The sequence below is a fragment of the Nesoenas mayeri genome, assembly GCF_963082525.1.
Source record: "Nesoenas mayeri genome assembly, chromosome: 3".
NCBI lineage: Eukaryota > Metazoa > Chordata > Aves > Columbiformes > Columbidae > Nesoenas > Nesoenas mayeri.
This window is the reverse complement of record NC_137544.1, coordinates 73,603,019-73,621,724: the sequence shown is the minus strand read 5'-3', so window position 1 is coordinate 73,621,724 and position 18,706 is coordinate 73,603,019. Positions and strand designations below refer to the sequence as shown.

At 39.3% G+C, this 18,706-nt stretch overlaps 1 protein-coding gene across 2 annotated transcripts in view; it reads left to right on the top strand.

The window, feature by feature from the left end:
- The window catches only part of RPS6KA2 (ribosomal protein S6 kinase A2), a gene marked incomplete at both ends in the record, with an annotated part of 290,115 nt that overhangs the window by 188,174 nt on the left and 83,235 nt on the right, over positions 1 to 18,706 (top strand). For both annotated transcript variants that reach the window (XM_080341014.1, XM_080341015.1), the window contains 2 exons: positions 5,654 to 5,770; positions 10,204 to 10,285. In XM_080341014.1, the coding sequence (XP_080197140.1) occupies positions 5,654 to 5,770; positions 10,204 to 10,285 (199 nt within the window). The remainder of the gene's footprint in view (positions 1 to 5,653; positions 5,771 to 10,203; positions 10,286 to 18,706) is intronic.

Sequence of the window (18,706 nt, the reverse complement as noted above, 5' to 3'; positions counted from 1 at the left end):
ATCTATCTAGACCACAACAGAAGGCAAAACTTGGATTACAAACCATTTAAAATGAAAGATTTGTTTTTCTAATTTTATTCCAGCTGCTGGACACTGGCTTGGGAAGAGGCTAATGAAAATACTGCTATACTTTTTTTTTTTCCTTCTTTTTTTTTCAATGTGGATGCTTATCCTCAAAGAACAGAACAGAGGCCAGCAATTCATTTCCTGTGCTAGGCAACATTTGAATAGGCTATTATATCTTGACGAAAATTACTCTCCTATGGGTTGAACAGATAAAAACCTGTGAAACAGAGGTGGAAATGTGGCCTCATTTTTATCAGACATATCCTGTGCTAACTATTCCCATATTGGAGTTTTAAACATGCTTTCCTAATGAACCATGTTATTTTGGAATGTTGTGTTGTCTGTGATACTTGAAAGTTAAATAGTTGTAATTTGTGTTTATATTAGGTGATAACCTGCCAAATGGAGAGACTGGTAACAAAATAAGGTCTATATCTTGAGCATATGCTGTAGATGAATAATGATTCTCTCCAACAAATAAATTCTATTTAGAGTTGCAATTATTTATTATTTCCTATTGCCACATTTTCATTCATTTCTTCATTGACCTGAATCTCTAAAGCATGAAAGCCCAACAAATCTGAATACTGGAGAACTTGCATATCAAAACTGCATATAATTTTATTGGAAAATGAAGCTTACCCTTCCTTATGGCCATACCTGCATGGCAGTCTTGATCCTGTGCTAGTGAGCAGATAGCCAGGCAAGGAATAAAAAATACTCATCTTACGTTAACGCCATAACTTTTTGAACATGTGATATGGTTGCATAAAATTGTCTGTTGCTAAAAGTAGCTGATTCTGGAATGACGCCCTCTCCAGATGTTTCAGATCCTTTCAGGAAGTCTTGATGAGGAAAGTTTTTGTATGTAATTGAAATATATTAGGCAGAAATAAGGCAGTCTCTGGATTTGAGGATGACCTTAGATCTGCTCCTTCACAAACCTGTTGGGGAAGAGCCAGACCAGGCTCCAAAAGGGTTTATTCTTCTCATTTTTCTAGGAAATAGTATTTCTATAATGTTTGCTGAGAGGCTGTGGAGCAGACAAGACAAGAAGCTGTATAGCTGATACCCCATTCCTAGGTCTATACCCTTACACTTTCCGATTCTGGTCAGACACATGACAGTGAGTTAGGAAGTATTGTCGCAGTTGGAAGAATTTTCTATGGTTGCTCTTGGGCAGCCATGGACCATTAGTGCATCTCCCTCTCCCAAGATCTGTGTGAGGAAATCTTGGAACTGAGGTGACATCAGTGCCACAGGGAGCAGCTGCCTCTAGGAAGCACCAAAACAGATATATCTGTGCCATCCGCAGTCATAGGGTGAGAACAGAGCCTCTGTTCTCCTATTTCCCAAAGGAAATGAGATCAAAATCGCCTTTCCATTCAAATACTAGGTTATTTGTATGTCCAAAACTTCTTCCAGCTTGGAGGGCTGGAGGGAAAACCTTTGCGTGAACAATGCAATATAGTGTCACGCTATATTGCATTGCATATGTATCAGGTCTTTCTTGTATCAGCACAGAGAAGCACTCTCCATTGCTTTTTTCATTGTGTATTCCAGTTCACTGCCCTCCCTCCCCTAGTCTGTGCTGCTTGACCACATGGTTTCTTCAAGCCACTGAGAACATCCATCTCACTTTTGTCACAGGACGATGCTTTTTGTGCAAAAATAAATATTTAGAGAAGTTTACGAAAGATTAAACTTCATCAAGTCAAGCACCCCTGCTATATGCAGCATCAGGCCAAGAGCAAGAGCCTGGGTTGCTGTGTGCAGCTGTTGCAAAACCAAACTGTGGAACATTCATTTTTGACTCCACCAACTTCTCTGATCAAAACCATTTTGGAAGTTGGCTCATGGTTTTTCCCAGAGTGAAATCCTCTCCATCAAAACAGCTTATTCAGTGTGGAGGCTTCATCTCTGTTGTGAATCTCTTGCCTGAGTTTTATTGTTGTTATGCAGATTGCTAATGCAGATATGCTGCACTTGCTGGACCAGTGAAAAAAATCCCTAAGGCACAGCTCAGAGCAAAAATAGTGGGTAGATCTGCCCACAATGCTTATGCACTGATAGTTTGTGTTTCACTCTGATCATCAGTACCTGAGAAAAAAATGCCACATTCCATGTTAGTTTAAAACAGGGAAATTTCAAAAGATATAAATGATAGGGGAAAATGCCAAATAAGTAAGAATATTAAAAGGGAACCATAAAACTGTTTTGGTCATTTTTTTGGGGTGTTTTTTGTTTTGTTTTTCTAGTAATGTAAAGCAAAAAAACAGAAGTAATTCCAGAATTCATGCAACAAAATAAGTAAAGAGAATATAGAAATATGTGTAAGAAAAATGGATGCACATGTGCAAACACATCAGTGTGTATTTCCTTTTAGGGGCTGTGTCCATCTTCAGTCTCAAGTACTGACAGTCTGGCTTTTTGCCCCAGTTTGTCATACCAGCTTAAAATGCTGTCTGCCTCTTTGTTCAAAAGGCCACTGTAGTGGCAATTGGTGAAAAAAGAGCTGTCTGGCATGCTTTTCTTCAGTGCTGCATTGCTATTTCTTTCTAGTGAGGAGACCACAGGAAATCCATGGGAAATCCTGTCTTCGTAGAAAAATATCCTGCTTCCTTCTAAGGACCCATGGAGCAGGCAGCTCAACATTACTGTGGGCATTTCTGAGCTGGGCAAATCGAAAAGAGAATCATCTTTTGTAGGAAGTAGTTCGAATCTCATTGTTTGAGACACTGAGAAGCACAGTGGACAAAACCCAGCTGGCCTGACCAAGTGTTGGTGATATTTTGGGTAGGAGTGTTGGACTATATGACCCCTTGAATCCCCTTCTAAACAACATGTTTATATTTTTATGAAGTCACATAATCTAAAAATGTTTTTCCAGCTTTAAATGGTGTGCTTCTCTGATAAACACTCCTAGGCCTTTTATTAAGTCCCATTCTTTTACCTAATATTTTCCTGAGATTTTAATTGAAGATGCATGTAATTAAAGTGTTGTTTTTATTGCAAGTTATGAATTAATTATGCTATTCTGTGGGAAGTCTAGCATTTTTTAAGCATTCTTCCAGCAAGCTGCATTGTCACTTTAATACTTCCAATATATTCCTGTACCTGAACACATTCCATTAACCTAAACATGTTATATTAAATTTAATTATACAGTGAGAAAGATGTTTAAGGTTGTAGGCCTGTGACTTCAAAGACTAGTATGAATGGATAAATTGAAATTCACTCATCATTTAAGCTTGCAAATGGAGCTGAAATGATTCCACGGTTCAGGCTGAAATAAAACCCAACTGAATTTAAAAGGGTTTTACTGTTCACTTAAGGTGGCAGATGTCATCCACAGTTTTTGAGATTGAGGTGTCAGCTCAAAGGAGAAGTAAATCTGAGGGACATATCTGCTGTATATAAAATTGCGGTAAGTTTCTTCTTTTTCAGAGCTTTGTTCACCAAATGCATTGTAAAATTTGGCAGGACCCTGACTCCATGGGGAGTCATTTTTAGCCTTAGTGAGTAACCACTGAACAAGATGGGTGGTGGGACCTGCAGCCCAGGTACTTTACCTAAGCAGTGGTGTGACAGTGCAGGCTAAGCTCAGACTAATGTTATCACCAGTGTGCAAGTCTCTCAGCTACAGGCAGTTTACACAGAGATGTGTGTCCCTCAGTATGAAAGTTCATCACTTCAGAACTTGGTCAAGCCTTTGATAACAGCATGGGGGTTATTCCTGGTTTCCTTAGAAAACAGCTAATGCGGTGTATTGAATTTGTATCACTTTACTCTTGTTTCTGTCAGGTAGAAAAAATTGAAAAAAAAAAGAATGTTTTCAATATCAGAAAGATATTCTGTGTCTCACAGCAATTAAAGCCAGAAAAACAAGAGGAGCAATCCTGGCAGTTATATACTTCGAAAACCTGTGAATATCTCTGTGCAAACTGATCATTGGATTTGAGCATTTCCTTTCAGGCAAACCTTAAATTAGAAGAAGAAGGATGAGAAGAATGAGCTGTTGTCAGATGATTATTATTTTCCATTATTTTGGAAGCATTCACAAAGTAGAGGAAACTTTTTAAACCAAGAAGAGGACACAGTTCCTGTTCCAAAGCACATTAGTGTAAAGAGGCAGGATAGGAAAGAGGAGGGATAGCGCCACAGTATAGAGAGCAATCGGGGTACATAGCCATGCATAGGAAAAATTACAACTGGTGGAAAGTGGCAACAATTTTTATGGAGGAGAAGGGAATCCAGTTTGTTCTTGCTTAGTAAATGAATGCGGTTTGGCCAAATGTTTCTGTGAATGCACTTTCTTTTTAGGATGTCATTTCTATTTTCCTCACATTAATTTTTAAGAATGATTAACAAATATTATACTTCCAGGTTTTGTCAACATATTTTCTCAGGGAAAAATGGCAGTTGCAGCAAAATTCCATTTAGAACTGATGTTTCTGAGATCCCAATTATTTCTGTTGGGTGCAAAAATACTCAAACCTGTTCCTACATAAGAAATTCTTGTACTTTAGGGAGATGAAACAATTTTTTTTTTTTACTCAAAGTCCTCATTTTAGTTGTAGAGAAGTCAGAACAAATAGTTTGAGTAGAAAAAAAAAAAGCTAAAATTTAGGTGTAAAAACGCTACAGAAATAAAAGGGCAAGTAAATATTATCTTCCTTCACCACTATGTCCTTGAAGAGCAGATCCTTCCTTCCAGATTTCTTTTCAGCCTGATGACTTTCTGGGTTGCTGCAAACTTTGTGTTCTCCCTCTGGGTCTCACATGATCCAGTCACTCTCCTTTTAGAGGAACATGCCATAGTAACATAAAACAAACAACTAAACAAAATGCCATATGTTACAGCTTGTGAGAGAAAAGTCCTGGTTCAAGGGGTGTCTTGGAAGAATGTGCAATGGAAATATTTTAACAAAAGAACCTGGAAAAACCAAAGTGTTTAAAGCTAATTCCTGCAAGCAAGGAAGTGTGTGTCATTCTTCCTTCTACCAACACTCCATTTTCACATCTAGATCATTAATTTGTTTTCTGTTTAGAAGGTTACAGGTAGTAACTTCCCATTCTTTGAGGTAAATAGAGAGACCCTCTTTTAGCTGTGCCTTTTTTTGATTGCCTGCTTATGAGAAGAATCACTGCTTAAAACTAAGGGAGCTTCTTAAGATGGATTTAAATTATGCTTTGAGGGAGAATGAGACAGTATGTGGAGAGGAGTGTTCTGGAGCCTCTATAATATGGATTTGAGTACATGCCACTCTGCTAGCAAGGTCTCTGATAGGCACACTGAGCTCTGCAGTGTATTTCTGTGTTTCAGCTTGCATATTCTGTCTTTACCTAGTCATGTCTTGAGGCTCAATAAACAGAATCTGCAGGCCTGGATGTCCTGACATTACCCTCCCCAGCCAGTAAAGAGACATATGGAATATTTGGACAAGCATTTGTTTCTGTTTTCAAAATTTCATTCATGATTGTGTACATGATGTGTAGCATCACAGAAGATGAGATTTTAATAAGCAACATGTTTCCTTAGGATCACAGCTCTAATTTGGGAATTTTGGTTTTGTTTCCTTTGCAGGAAGAAGGTATCGTGAAGGAAATAGACATTAGTCATCATGTGAAAGAAGGTTTTGAAAAAGCAGATCCTTCTCAGTTTGAGCTGCTGAAAGTATTAGGACAAGGTTCATATGGAAAGGTAATTTTTAATGTCATCTAATCACCTAGAGCAACATCGAAAATGTCATGTCCTTTTTCTGAGTTCATTTACACTGGTAACACTGTCCCCATATAAATTATATTGTAAAGGCAGATAAGCAGACCTAAACCCCTTCTGTCTTCATTTTAATTGCACTTTTGTCTTTTAGCTGGATTCCTCTATATAAAACAGCTTAGGAAGCAGTGCTTATGGCTCTGGGCCTGAGCTAATGAGCACAAGTGAGCGTTAGTAAGCATCACTTTATAAAATTAGACCCCTCGCTCCCTTTTTCTGACCTATCCACCAGGGAGGTGACTGTGCTAGTGCTGCTTGGGTGGAAGATGTAATGGCTTAAAGAACTGAGCTGCTCAATTCATGGTGAGGACAGATGGAATTTCAAGCACATTTTGAAGTCCCAGACTGCTCTTTAAGTCACACTCAGAGGCCCATATGTTTTGCTAAAAAGATTGTGGAGTCAAATACTAGTGCTGAAGAGAGGAATCATTGTGGCTAGAGCATGGCAGGGCCAGGGCGGGAGGAGTGGTGGAAAAAGTACCTGCCTTTATGACCACAAGGTAATTTGTGTAGAAACAACATTTTTATCTGAAGTCTGAGCTTTTCTTAATCACAAAGACAGTTGTTCAGTGTGGTGTGTTAGTTAGAAATAGGAATAGGAAGGAAAGACAGAGAGAAATAGGGAGGAATCAATTCAGACTTAACCTCTTTCCATAGTTTAAATATATAAGACTTTGAACCGTGTGGAACAGTGAGCCTAATTTAAACCAAGCAGGTGAGCCCAAGCTGAATGGTACGGTTGACACACCTAAGGGATGGGATGCCATCCAGATGGACCTGGACAAGCTCCAAAAGTGGGCCCATGTGAACCTCATGAGGTCTAACAAGGCCAAATGCAAGGTCCTACACCTGGGTTGGGGCAACCCTCAGTATCAATACAGGTTGGAGCATGAAGGGGTTGAGAGCAGTCCTGTGGAACTGGTTGGGGCTCTGAGCAACCTGATCTGGTTGAAGATGTCCCTGCTCATCGCAGGGGGGTTGGACCCTTCCAACCCAAAGTATTCTACGATTCTGTGGAGGTATTTATGCTTTTAGATATATTATTTTGTCAGGTTTTAAAAAAATATTTCCCAGCCTGCCATGGTGGATCATTCTGTCTGACCTGAGGAACTGACTCACACCTAAAATCTGCTGAGGTAGTCAGCACAAAAGTGAGCATTCTAACAATGAGTCGGGGCCTTTAGTTTTATTCTTGAAAGAAGCTATATTGGGAGTATTTATCAACTTCCTGACTATCACAGGATTGTATTGATAAATAAGTCTGTTAGAAGTTCCCTGAGATGAAAGAAATTAGGAAAGTTAAAAGTTAGCATTCGCTTCCAAGTTTTGATCTAGAGAATTGCTTGAGAGTACAATAATGATATTTGAGTTTTAAATATTAAAGACATATGAAAAATCAGACAACTCAAAAATAGATTTAGTGTATGATTCAGTACAAGAAGGAGAATAATAAGTGAAGAAATAGTCTTTTGCAAAAGTAACTGAGATAGAATGGCCAGTTTTCATATTCATGTAAAAAATGTATAGAAATGGTTCTTTGGCTGTTTTAGATTGTACTGATGTATTTTGTTATTGAGTGTCAGATTTGACCTTCTAACTTTAAACATCTTATAAGTAAAATGCCTAGTCTTTGTCACCATCCCAAAAGGAGATTTGATTTCTGGGACATGTTCCACCCATTTCACTTGGGGGATCAGAATGTGTGTGTGGACATTACACCTGTTTGGAGCTGGTTGTGATTACAAATCACTTTCCATATAATATTTGAAACAGGTCAGTAAACTACTCAGAGCAGAAAAGACACAAAGAAGGGAAGTCTGCACTGTATTTCTTGTGCATTTGTGTAGGTGAGCCAATTACTCAAATCCATAAGTCTCTGGGGGTGGAAACCAGTTGGTTTACAAGTTGTTCACCTGAGGCCTAAACAATTTCTTGCAGGATTAGAGAAGATGTCTTTGGTGTCAGCTTTCTAGGTTAGGATTTAGGTGGTGTACCTGTTATCCAGCTAAGGGAGTTTTGGTAGTTCAGGTATTACTAACCTGAGGCATTTGCATGCCTGTTAAACTGGAGAATTGAAAGTCATGCTGGGAATTGAACAGCCACATGCCTGTTCTATTCTGGCAAACTAGTCTGGTATAGCTGATGTAACCAGTCAAGTAATCACTCCAAAACCACTTGGTGGTCACAATGTGACTTTAAGAATAATCAGAAGGACAACTTCATTTTGCAATACAGTGCATTTTCATTTGTTCTGTTTCCTTTTTGGTTTGATGATTATTTTGATGTCCTCTGAAACAGCACACAGTGTTCTTGACTCATCTGTTTTGGAGGGAATGCAGACAAGTGCTCTATCCTCTGCTACAGGGAGCAGCTGACTAGTGACTAGTAACGTAAATTGATAATTTTGCTTATTACTGCAATATGGGTATCACGAGCTTTGCAAGATTACACGGCAGATATTTATAGAACTGTAGTCCAATATTTTTGCAGGTGCAGCATGCTGTGCTGTTCTATGTGCAGTACAGCTTAAAATCTTAAGGGTTTGTGTTTTTTTGGGATATAACCATTTTTACAGAATAATAATACAACTAAAAAACTAATGTTTGGGCAAGCTTGCCTTTGACTTTATTCTTTCTTTCTTTCAATGTAATGCAAAAATTAAATCTTTTACTTAGTCTAGATAGAAAAATATCCCAACTTTTCTCTGTCTAGCCAAACTTCTAAACGAGTTGACTTCCTGTTAATGCTGGAGCAGCTGAGTTTAATTTATCCATGAAAGTTAATGAAAAACACTGCAGAAATTCTTATGTGTTCCTGTTGCATCCAGATTTCATCATTTGTTCCTACAGTTGTGAGTACCAGAGATATCTGTGTGTTCATTGAACTGGGAAACAGGAGGTGGGAACAAGCAACATGTGCCTGAGTTCAGCCAGTTAGGGCAGCTCAGCTGAGGAACTCTGCATATCTCTTATGCACAGGAAACATCTTGGAAAGGAAAGTCTCACCAAAAAGGTATCCAATCTTATTGTAAAAGTGGTGTAGCTGTTATGCTGTGCAGATGTAAGAGCCCTGGTTGAGGTGTTCAAAGATAATTTAGCTTTTTTTTTTTTTTTTTAGCTTCTCTAGCTAGTTGTTAAAAGTTGTTCTCTCTCCCCACAAACATTTCCTTATGGATTGTTTCAGAAAATTATAATCTCTTTACAGCTATCCTTTTTTGCAGGAGGAAGAGTCTTTCAACTTGCAAATAATGTGCTAGAAACAGACTTCCTCTGTTCTTTTTTTGTCTTCTTATATTTTGGGTGGCGGCAGTTAAGAAAGCTGCATGGCTCCTGAACACACAAGGAATAAAATAATTGCCACAGATTTTTGTAATCCAATTAAGCTTTCATTAGTTATGTTACCTTAGCTAGGCTTTGACAATTTATCTTGTTACATGTATATGCTACATATGTGGCCTTACATTTCTTTTTGTATTTGGCTTCTCTTCATGCTTCTGTCCAGTAGCAAAGTGCTGAAATAAAAGAGAGACACTCTTGTCTGGTATTTCTGACCTCAGTAGAGTGAGTCCTAGGAATCAGCTAGAAGTTTTCTTTATTTTACTTTCAGTTATTAAAATACTGAAAGTCTTATAAAGACCAAACTGAATTACTGATTCCTTTGTTCACTACCCCTCTAGTGTTCAGATGCACTCAGGAGCAGAAGAGAAATAGCTGCAGAGTAAGACAAAAAAGATCACAATTTTAGCTACAATTTTATTTTATTTCAATGACAAATTTTTACACCGTCAGAAGGTGTAACATAGGCAACTACAACAGCGAAAATTGTCTTTATTATAATAAACTATTTGTTAATTAAAAGTCTTACTTTTTTTTCTTCTTCTTTTTTTTTTTTTTTTTAAGTATGCACAACCAGATTTTCCGCTGTTTGAACATTTTGCTTCAGTTATAACACAACTTAGTCTAGTCACCATTCATGGCTTATGGCATAAATTAAACCAAATTATTTTTTCACCTTAATTTAGTTGATGGTAATAGTTTTGAGACACTGCACATTCCTAAGCACAAATGAGACGTAACTTTTTTCATGTAAAGCTGGTCAGAATATGGAGAGATGTGGACATACTGATTGAATGGGTAAGGGTAATTAATAATGTTGGATGTAGTTTCTTTGTGAGGGAATAAAGGCTTAAAAATGAAGCTTTCCAGAGCTAGTTCAACCAATTGCAGGTGAAATAGATACAAACTACTTTCAGCTAATAATTTTCACTAGGATTTCTGAATCTATTCCTCTATCAAATGCAGAAAGGCTTGTAACTGGAAGTTCAATACTGATCTACACAAGATATCTACTTTTTACAGGTATTTCTGGTGAGGAAAATCAAAGGATCTGATGCAGGTCAGCTATATGCTATGAAGGTACTTAAGAAGGCAACTCTGAAAGGTAAGGATTGGGACAGTGGCTGCAGTCTCTGTTTCTGTGCTACTTTGTCATTGACTGCTTTTGTCATTTTTTTTACATTGCTGCTGTCTCATGGTATATAAGAGTGCACAAATATGTTTTTGCTACCCTCCAAAATTCTTCCTCACTATAGTAAATGTTTTAAAAAAACATAGACAAAAAACACTGCCTACATACATTGTGGGTGCAAGAAAACAGGGCTTCGGAGTTTTCTAGCTGCATGCTTTCTTCACTTCTTGGTGTTTTTTATAGGACTTTTATTTGGTATATATTTATTCACATTGCAGTAGCAGTCCCAATCTGTTGCTGAAATAAACTTATGTATTTTTAAATTAGTACATTGCTGAAGTAAAACATGACTCCTACTGGCTAGAAAGGCTTTCCAACTGGTGCTTCTCTATATATGCCTGAGAATTCATTGAAGCACATTTTCAAGTGCAACGAATCATTCTAAGGTCATTGAGATCATGCTGTTTCCCAGCTCAAAACCAGACAGTGCATGGTGTCCGGTATGCTGAGGCCAAATGACTGATGACTGAAGCTGGTCATCCTCTTCTGGAGCCATTGGCTGCTACAGCATCACTCAGACCAAAAAGAAATTTCTAGTAAAGTGTAGGACTGAAAAGCAAACAGAGTAAGTTTGGTCTCAGCTGAAATACTTACCATTTGTTGCTGCCCAGAGTCAGGAAGACCCAGGTGTCTTCCTCTTTCCCTGACCCAGCACTGTAGTCTGTTTTCTCCTCTTAAAAGCCTGACACTTTTTGCAGATGAGGCAGACAGCATTCACTTTGCCCAAAGCAGCTCTTTCCTTCTTCCTTGGACAGTGTGGGTTTGCACAATGCAGTATAGTGCCTAAATTTTTACCCTAATCTGAAGAGAGATCATTTTGAGATAGGCCTGATGACTTCAAAAATCCAAATTGCTTCAGCACGCCTCAGTTTGGGGAACCAAAAGAAGAATGAAGCTGCCTGTAATTGCAAGGTAGAGCAGGTGATGGCAGGCAGACGCTGCACCTCTTCTGAGAACTAGTCAAAATGGGGAAGTGGTAAATCAGGTATTTACACAGTCCTTTCCCGCAAGGAAGGCTTTTCAAAGAAATGTTAGTTTGAAGTGATGCTGGCGTGCTGATCTTTTTGTTTGGAATGTAGATGGGAAAGTTTGTTCTGGCAGAACAGCATGGTGTAAATAACCACTTAAATAGTACTTGGTGTAATACATAAAAGTAAAAGGTCAGGCCTGTGTATACAATACGTATAATAGAGTGATTCTCTGACTTCTCAACCAAGAGTAGGACCGTGAAGTGCCCAAACTGAACTCAACCGATTTCCCAGAGCCTTGCCAACCAAGGAAAGCTGTCTTCTGCCAGGCATGGCATCTGAGGAAGGACTGTGTGACCTCTCTGATGTCAACATGTACCAGAAACTGGTTTCTGTTTCTTTTGACAACCCAGAACTTTTCACTCGAGGTTAAAATTGGGTATTCCCTCTTCTTCTGTATAACTCTGAGGTGTGTTGAGCAGAAAAAGCTTGGAGAAGGGGAGGGTTTCTCCTGCATCCCCAAACACATGATTATTACTCAGTATTTGATAGCTAAATCTGTAATGTTAAGATTCTAGTATGAAAACAAACAAACAAACAAAAACCAACAGCAACAAATATGCATTATATTAGTATTTTAGGAAATCTCAAAATTTAGATGGTGATTTTAAACTACCCAAAGTGTTCCATCAAATTTCTGTTCTGTCAAGAGCAGCCACCTTTGTGTTTGCAGTTTCTCAGTTTGTTATACCACAGAATCACTGTTTCTCTCCTCCCTTGGCTGTTACAGTGGGCTATTTATTGTTTTCTCTAGCAAGGGCCTAAAAACCCAAAAGTTGAGGCTGCTTTGTGGTTTTGTTGGATTGCATTTCTCTCCCATTCAGTATATTTACCCCTCTGACTAGTAGCTCTGGATTTCCCATTAACCTGAAGATAACTAGCACATCAGTAGGAACTAATTTGTCCACAGTAGTTTCTACAAGTTAAACTTGACAGCTAATTAACTCAGAGTACAAAAATGAAGGCAAAACCCCATTGGCACAGTGCAAGTGAGAAGAGCAACGATGAGGATTGCTGTCATTGAGCTTCCATGTTACTTTTGGCACAGAGATAGTATTTCTGACAGCATAATTTCATCTTTTAAGTGAGAGTGCTGAATTGCCACTGCCTTCTTATACTCAAAAAGGCTTGAAGTCACTCCTAGGTGAAGTATTTATTACCATGTCAAGTAATGGGAGCAAAGCCGTAAGTATTTGTTAGCACCGCATTCAGTATTTACTGAGAAAAGGCATGGTACGAGACAAATTTCTGAATGCTTTTGCTTCCTAACCTGTGCTGCACAATACAGCATGGAGCAGGAAAGTCAAAGCTCTTGCTGCCAGTGCTACTGACATGGCCATGCAGCCCTAAATAGCATAGCAGTTATTTTCTTCAGTGAAACAGATTTTCAAAATGTATAAAATGGAGGAAAAGGGAAGGGAAAGAAAAGGGTAACTGTTTTTTCTTTTCTGAACTAGTCTGAAAAATGAAAGCCTGGATAAATAAGAATGTGAGGAAGTTAAATACCTTCAGGAGTGATTGGTTAAAAAGAGCTTTGTACCTTGCCCTAAAGAGCAGCCATAGTGGATCCTGCCAAAGGGTTTCCTGTCCCAGGAGCTGGACTCTGGCTGTGGCTGGCTGGTAAAGTCTAAGAAGCAAAAGTCCAAAACAGTGCTTCCTCCAGTGATTCTGCTGCCTCCTACTTCTCTCCAGGGTGATCGTCCTGTGTTAGCGTGATCTCAACTTCACCAACAGCAAAGGGTAGTAGAAGAAGGGTGCAGCAACCACCAGCAACACTCTACAAGCATTTACAGCTCAGAAAAGTTGTTTGATACAAAAGAGACTTTGTAGATCAATTACATTTGTAGATTTAAGTTTGAAAAAGATCTGCTAAACAGCAGAACTGCTCCTGCTGTGAAGAGAGAATTAGACTCCAAAATATTCTGGTTTAGATTGTAAAATTTTGCAGAGGCACATGCTGTACACACAAACATTTGTGAAAATGAAATTAATTGTTACCTCTTGAAGGTTTATAGTAAATGTACAGTATATCTGAATAAGCACTTATAACAGCATAGATCCTTCAAAGTGAGAAGGTCACTGCTCATCTCAGTTGTAAACAACAGTATCGCACAGAAGTTTCTTTACTTCGTACCTCATTTGCTTTTGAAGGACCTTGTGGGTAGCATTTTTTTAAAGCCGAGAACCTTCTGAAGAAACACAAATATTTCATTCTAATTATTACATTTAGGAAAACCTTGTCCAAACTGTTTGAGAATATTAATGTCTGTTAGGTGCCAAATGGCAAATACATCAGATTCAAGGCTGCATGTACGTATAACTCACCTGACTTTGAAATGCTATTTATTGAATAGCGTTGAATGTTGAACCCTAAAAACTTTGCAAATACAGACCTTTTTGAGGGCGTCCAGGTGCTCAAAGAGATTTAGGTACTTAAATACCTTCTGAGAATGAGACTTCTGCCTTTCAGAGTGTCATTAGATAATACTATTAAATACCATTTTAAAATTATGCTTTCATGTCTTCATTACATACTACTTTTTTTTCTTGAAAATCAGATTTTTAGATTAAAAAAATGAAAGATAATAAAATTGATCTAAATGTTTAAAAAATTATAGATGTATATCAGTGAGTCTTGACTGCCAGGCCCCAATGCACCACAAGACAGAGGAAACAGCAAGAAAACAAGACTGTTTGTTCTGTGTATAGGTGTGCCTTGTATTCACCAGCAAAGCTGAGACAGAAGGAAAGGGCAGGCTGATTATTTTGATCCACTCAATATTTCCATCAAGGTGTCTCAGGCTCCATTGGCTTTACTGGATGTGCTTCAGGTTTCTGTGAACAAGAGCTGTTTAGAACGCTTACAGTGTAAGCCTCATTAAACACCTGTGAAGTGCGCATAAATCCCCAACAGTTTTGTATTGGCTTTGTGTGGCAAAGTTTTGGTAGCAGGGGGGCTACAAAAATGGCTTCTAGAAGCTGCTAGAAGCTTTCCCCATATCTGATAGAGCCCATGCCAGCTGGGTCCAAGTTGAACCCACAGCTGGCCAAGACTGAGGCCATTAACAACAGGGGGAAAAAGCTGCTGCACAGCAGCAAGTACAGCCAGGAGAGAGGAGTGGCAATTTGTGAGATAAACAACTCTGCAGACACCAAGGTCAGTGAAAAAGGAGGGGAAGATGTGCTCTAGGCGCTGGAGCAGAGTCCTGTGCGGATCATGGCAAGGCTGACTGTCCCCCTGCAGCCACAGAGGTCCATGATGGAGCAGGTCTCCACCTACAGGCTGTGGAGGACCCCATGGTGGCATAGGTGGATGCCCGCAGAAGGCTGTGACCCCATGGGAAGCCCATGCTGGAGCAGTCTGTTCCTGGAGGACTGCACCCCATGGAAGGGACACACACTGAAGCAGTTAATGAAGAACTACAGCCCATGGGAGGGACTCAGTTTGGAGAAGTAAATGGAGTAGTGTCACATGTGGGAGAGACCCCATGCTCAAGCAGAGGAATAGTGTGAGGAGTCCTTCCCCTGAGGAGGAAGGAGCAGCTGAGACAACATGTGATGAACTGACCATGACCCACATTCCCCATCCCCCTGTGCTGCTCCAGGAGGGGAAGGAGGTAAAGAATTCAGGAGTAAAGTTAAGCTTGGGAAGAAGAGAGGGCGGGGAGGAGGGTGTTTTAAAATCTGGTGTTATTTCTCATCATCTTCTTCTGATTTGACTGATAATAAATTAAAATAATTTCCCCGAGTCAAGTATGTTTTGCCCATTATGGCAATTGAAGAATGATCTCTTTCTGTCTCTGTCTTGACCCATGAGCCTTTCAGTATATTTTCTTCAGCTGAGGATGAAAGTGATAAAGTGGCTTTGGCAGGCACCTGGCATTCAAACAGGGTCAACCCACCACAAGGCTTCTGTGCTGGAACATAAGGGCTACCTTTGGAGCTTGAAAATCAGAGACCCATCTCTCTAGCAGACATGGTATCTTAGAGAAAGCAGCATGAAGCCATAATTCACTGACATAATGTTTGTGAACTTTGTAAACATTGCAGTGATAATCTAGTGAAGGTCATGCGATTGAGTCACAAGGAAGTAGTTTGTATCTGCCTATCTTGTTGGTAATGAACTGTGTAAATCTCAGCACTGGAAGCTATTCATATGACAACAGAGAAAGTCTACCTGTTTCTGCCTATGGGGTTTAGAAATGATAATCTGTTTTGTCAAAAGCTCTGAAGTGCTTTGCAATTTATGATCCCCTCAGTATTAGCCAGTAGGCTTATGGGTTTACAGTTGTTCTGAGTGCATGTGATGGTTATAGATGCAGTAAGCGGTGAGCGTGGTTTTAGTGACTCATAGAGAGCTTGTGGTGTTCTTGGGAATGTTGGGTCATTTATATTAATTATACACTAAATCGAACACCTAACTTAGATGTCATCAGCTGGACTGTGATTTCCATCTAAACTACTGATAAAATTGTAATAGTAGCTTTCCTCTTTGGATACCAACTGAAGTGCCTTCTTTAGTTTTCAGCTATATGTGACTCAGTTTCTCTGCAATGATTGTGGTGTTTAGATCTAAGATATTGAACTCCCAGTGGTTTCCCTCTGTTTTGAAGGGGACAAAAATCCAGCAAAACAAAAAACTGAGGACAATTTACCCTTATAAGACAGGAAAGAACCTTCATCTCAGATAAACCCAGGTGCTGAGGTTTTCAAGGTGTCTTGTCCTATTTCCCTGAGGCCCATTTCTTCCATCTTTTTTATATTCTTCTGAGCCTCTTATTAGGCTTTTCTAAACAATTCACCAGGGAAATCTTTGACGACACATCCGGTTTCCTCTGAGTTCAGACCCCACAGCAGAGATTCCCTTGCCCTGCTGTTTGGAGGAAAGGCTGCATGCTCCACATCCTCAGGAACTGCTGCCCACATACGGCTTTTTCATTCTAAGAATTGTAACTCTCCAAATGTTACGGCTCTGAACTAGAAAAAAACATTGCTGGACCTGAGAGTTCCCGTAAAGATCCAGCCGAGACAAGGACTCACCCCTCTCTGCAGATAGCCATACACTAAATTTTCGATGGAGAGAGGAAAATCTGGGAGGGAAACAGCAACTTCTGTGTACACAAACACAATGACGTTTGCTTCCTCTATATAGTTCACAATTGGCTCTAAAATGTGAAGATCAGCCTAGTTGGTATGTGCTCAGCCATGCAGCAATGGTCTTGGGTCACCATCTGGACCTTGCCAAGTCGCATGCAAACTTTGTGGACGAGGAGTCAAGAAGATCTCCAGCTGCATGCTGAGCTGCAGAACATGCCAACCTTGCCCATCAAAATGTAGGAGCAAGCCAGAATTAGTAGCTGTCATCCAAGGAAGCAGAGCTTTCTTTCGTCCTGTGAGTTTTGAAAATGAAACCTGGAAGATATTCAGCTCTCAGTGCTCACATGTCACCATTGGGCTGTGGCTTTACTGTGCCTTTGCAAGGCTTTTTTAATCAGACAACCTCTTTCTTCCTCCCCTAAAAGTTAGCTTATCTAGGGCTTGCTTTCTGAAGGAGGAAAGGGTACAGTACATTTGAGAGAGCTCACTTAGGTTGTTTCTAATGGACTGTGGAGAATAATGTGTTCATATATTACAAAGAAAATGAGCTGTCGTTAGGAAACCAGCTCGTGTGTCAGCAAATATTATAGAGCACCTCAGCCTGAATATAAGGAAGACTGGACAGGTCAAAAATGACAAAGAGCATTGCTGGAAGTTTATTTCCATAATGTTTGCTAAAGAGCATTGACCTACATTCATTGACCTACGTTCAAACCCTACGTTCATTGAGATTGTAGCTTCTGGGTTAGATACTTAATACTCTTTAGTGATTCTGTATGGTGTTTGGATTCATGTTTGGTTGAGAAGGGAAAACATTTGCCTACAAGTATAACCTGAGCATGCATCACTTAAAGATTACCTCTTTCTATTCAAGCTGCGTGGGACTTATCATTCTATGAAGTCCCAATTAAATTAACTTATAGCCTCTTTACAATGCCAAGTGCATTATGAAGGTCCTATTATCAAGCAAAAATACCTACAGTTAAGATATTCAACAAATGAACTCTGGATGTTAAACATGCTCTCTGCTTTGTAGCAAAGGCACATTTTGGCTAATTTATTTTTACACAAAAGCCTGTTGTTTCTCATGGAGCATTTCCTTAGTGCCAAAGAAAATTCATGTTTGTCTTCGTGAAAATTTTGATTGTTGAGCTCTGTATAGGGTCACCCTGTTAAAACTGTTGCTCAGGTTGCTAGACAGCATATTCTTCCTGTTTTCCTAAGGAGGGCAGAATTATGAAGTCTTTGCCTAAATACTGGTAAAAATTATAATCAATCTCCCTGTCTTTCTCCCCATCATTCAGCCAGACTGATTCACATAGGAGAACACACTTCTGTACTTGTCATACATGCCATAGTTAAATGCAGCAATATCACCAAGTCCTTTTCTGTCCACACATTTATTCCAGTACCACTCTGTAATAACATATTAAAATGTAATATCAAAATATGGCTTGCTGCATGGTTGTGTGTTCATTTGGAATGCAGATTCAGTAGTATGTTGCTTCCTGAAATAGCTCCATTTTATTCTCCTCAAAGAGAGCACAGGACAGGACTCATAAGCAAACCCCAGCTTTTTCCACAAGAAGTTCAGTAGTGTAGTAGAAACTGTGATGAGAGTCCTAGCATCTGAAAACATAGATACTTTGGCTTGGACCGGGCTTTTGAAGCAATTCTTCCCATCATTGCCATTTGCTGTTCCTTGGTTTGCTAGGCACAGCAGTTTCAGAGTGCACATGCCCTTAACTTCTAATCCTTAAGCAGTTACATGGGCCCCATTAGCAGCAGCTGAAAGTCTTGGATTATTCAGGTGCTCATATTATGATTCCCTGGAGAGCACAAAGGAGATTCAAATCTGAAGTCAGAGGGAGAGAGCACTGAAAAGTCTACCGATTTCTTTGGCAGAAAGGATATGTTCTTCACCTGTGATCAAATTATACAAGCTTGTTCTAAATGTTTGTTGAGTCATACTCTTCTGTCAATGGAATATGGAAAGAATGACTTCTTTAAAGTTTCTAAAAAAGTGGCAGCCCTTGCAAGTTGCATTTGAATGTATCCTCTGGCTATTCCAGCAAGTCAAGTAATGGTGGCTGTTTTTCTCAGGAATGAGTAGTCCATCATACTAATTTCATTTTTGATAGTAAAAAGCAATTTTCCAAATCACCTTGTAATTTTGAGTCAGCTTGCCATTTACTTCCTTAAAGTTTTG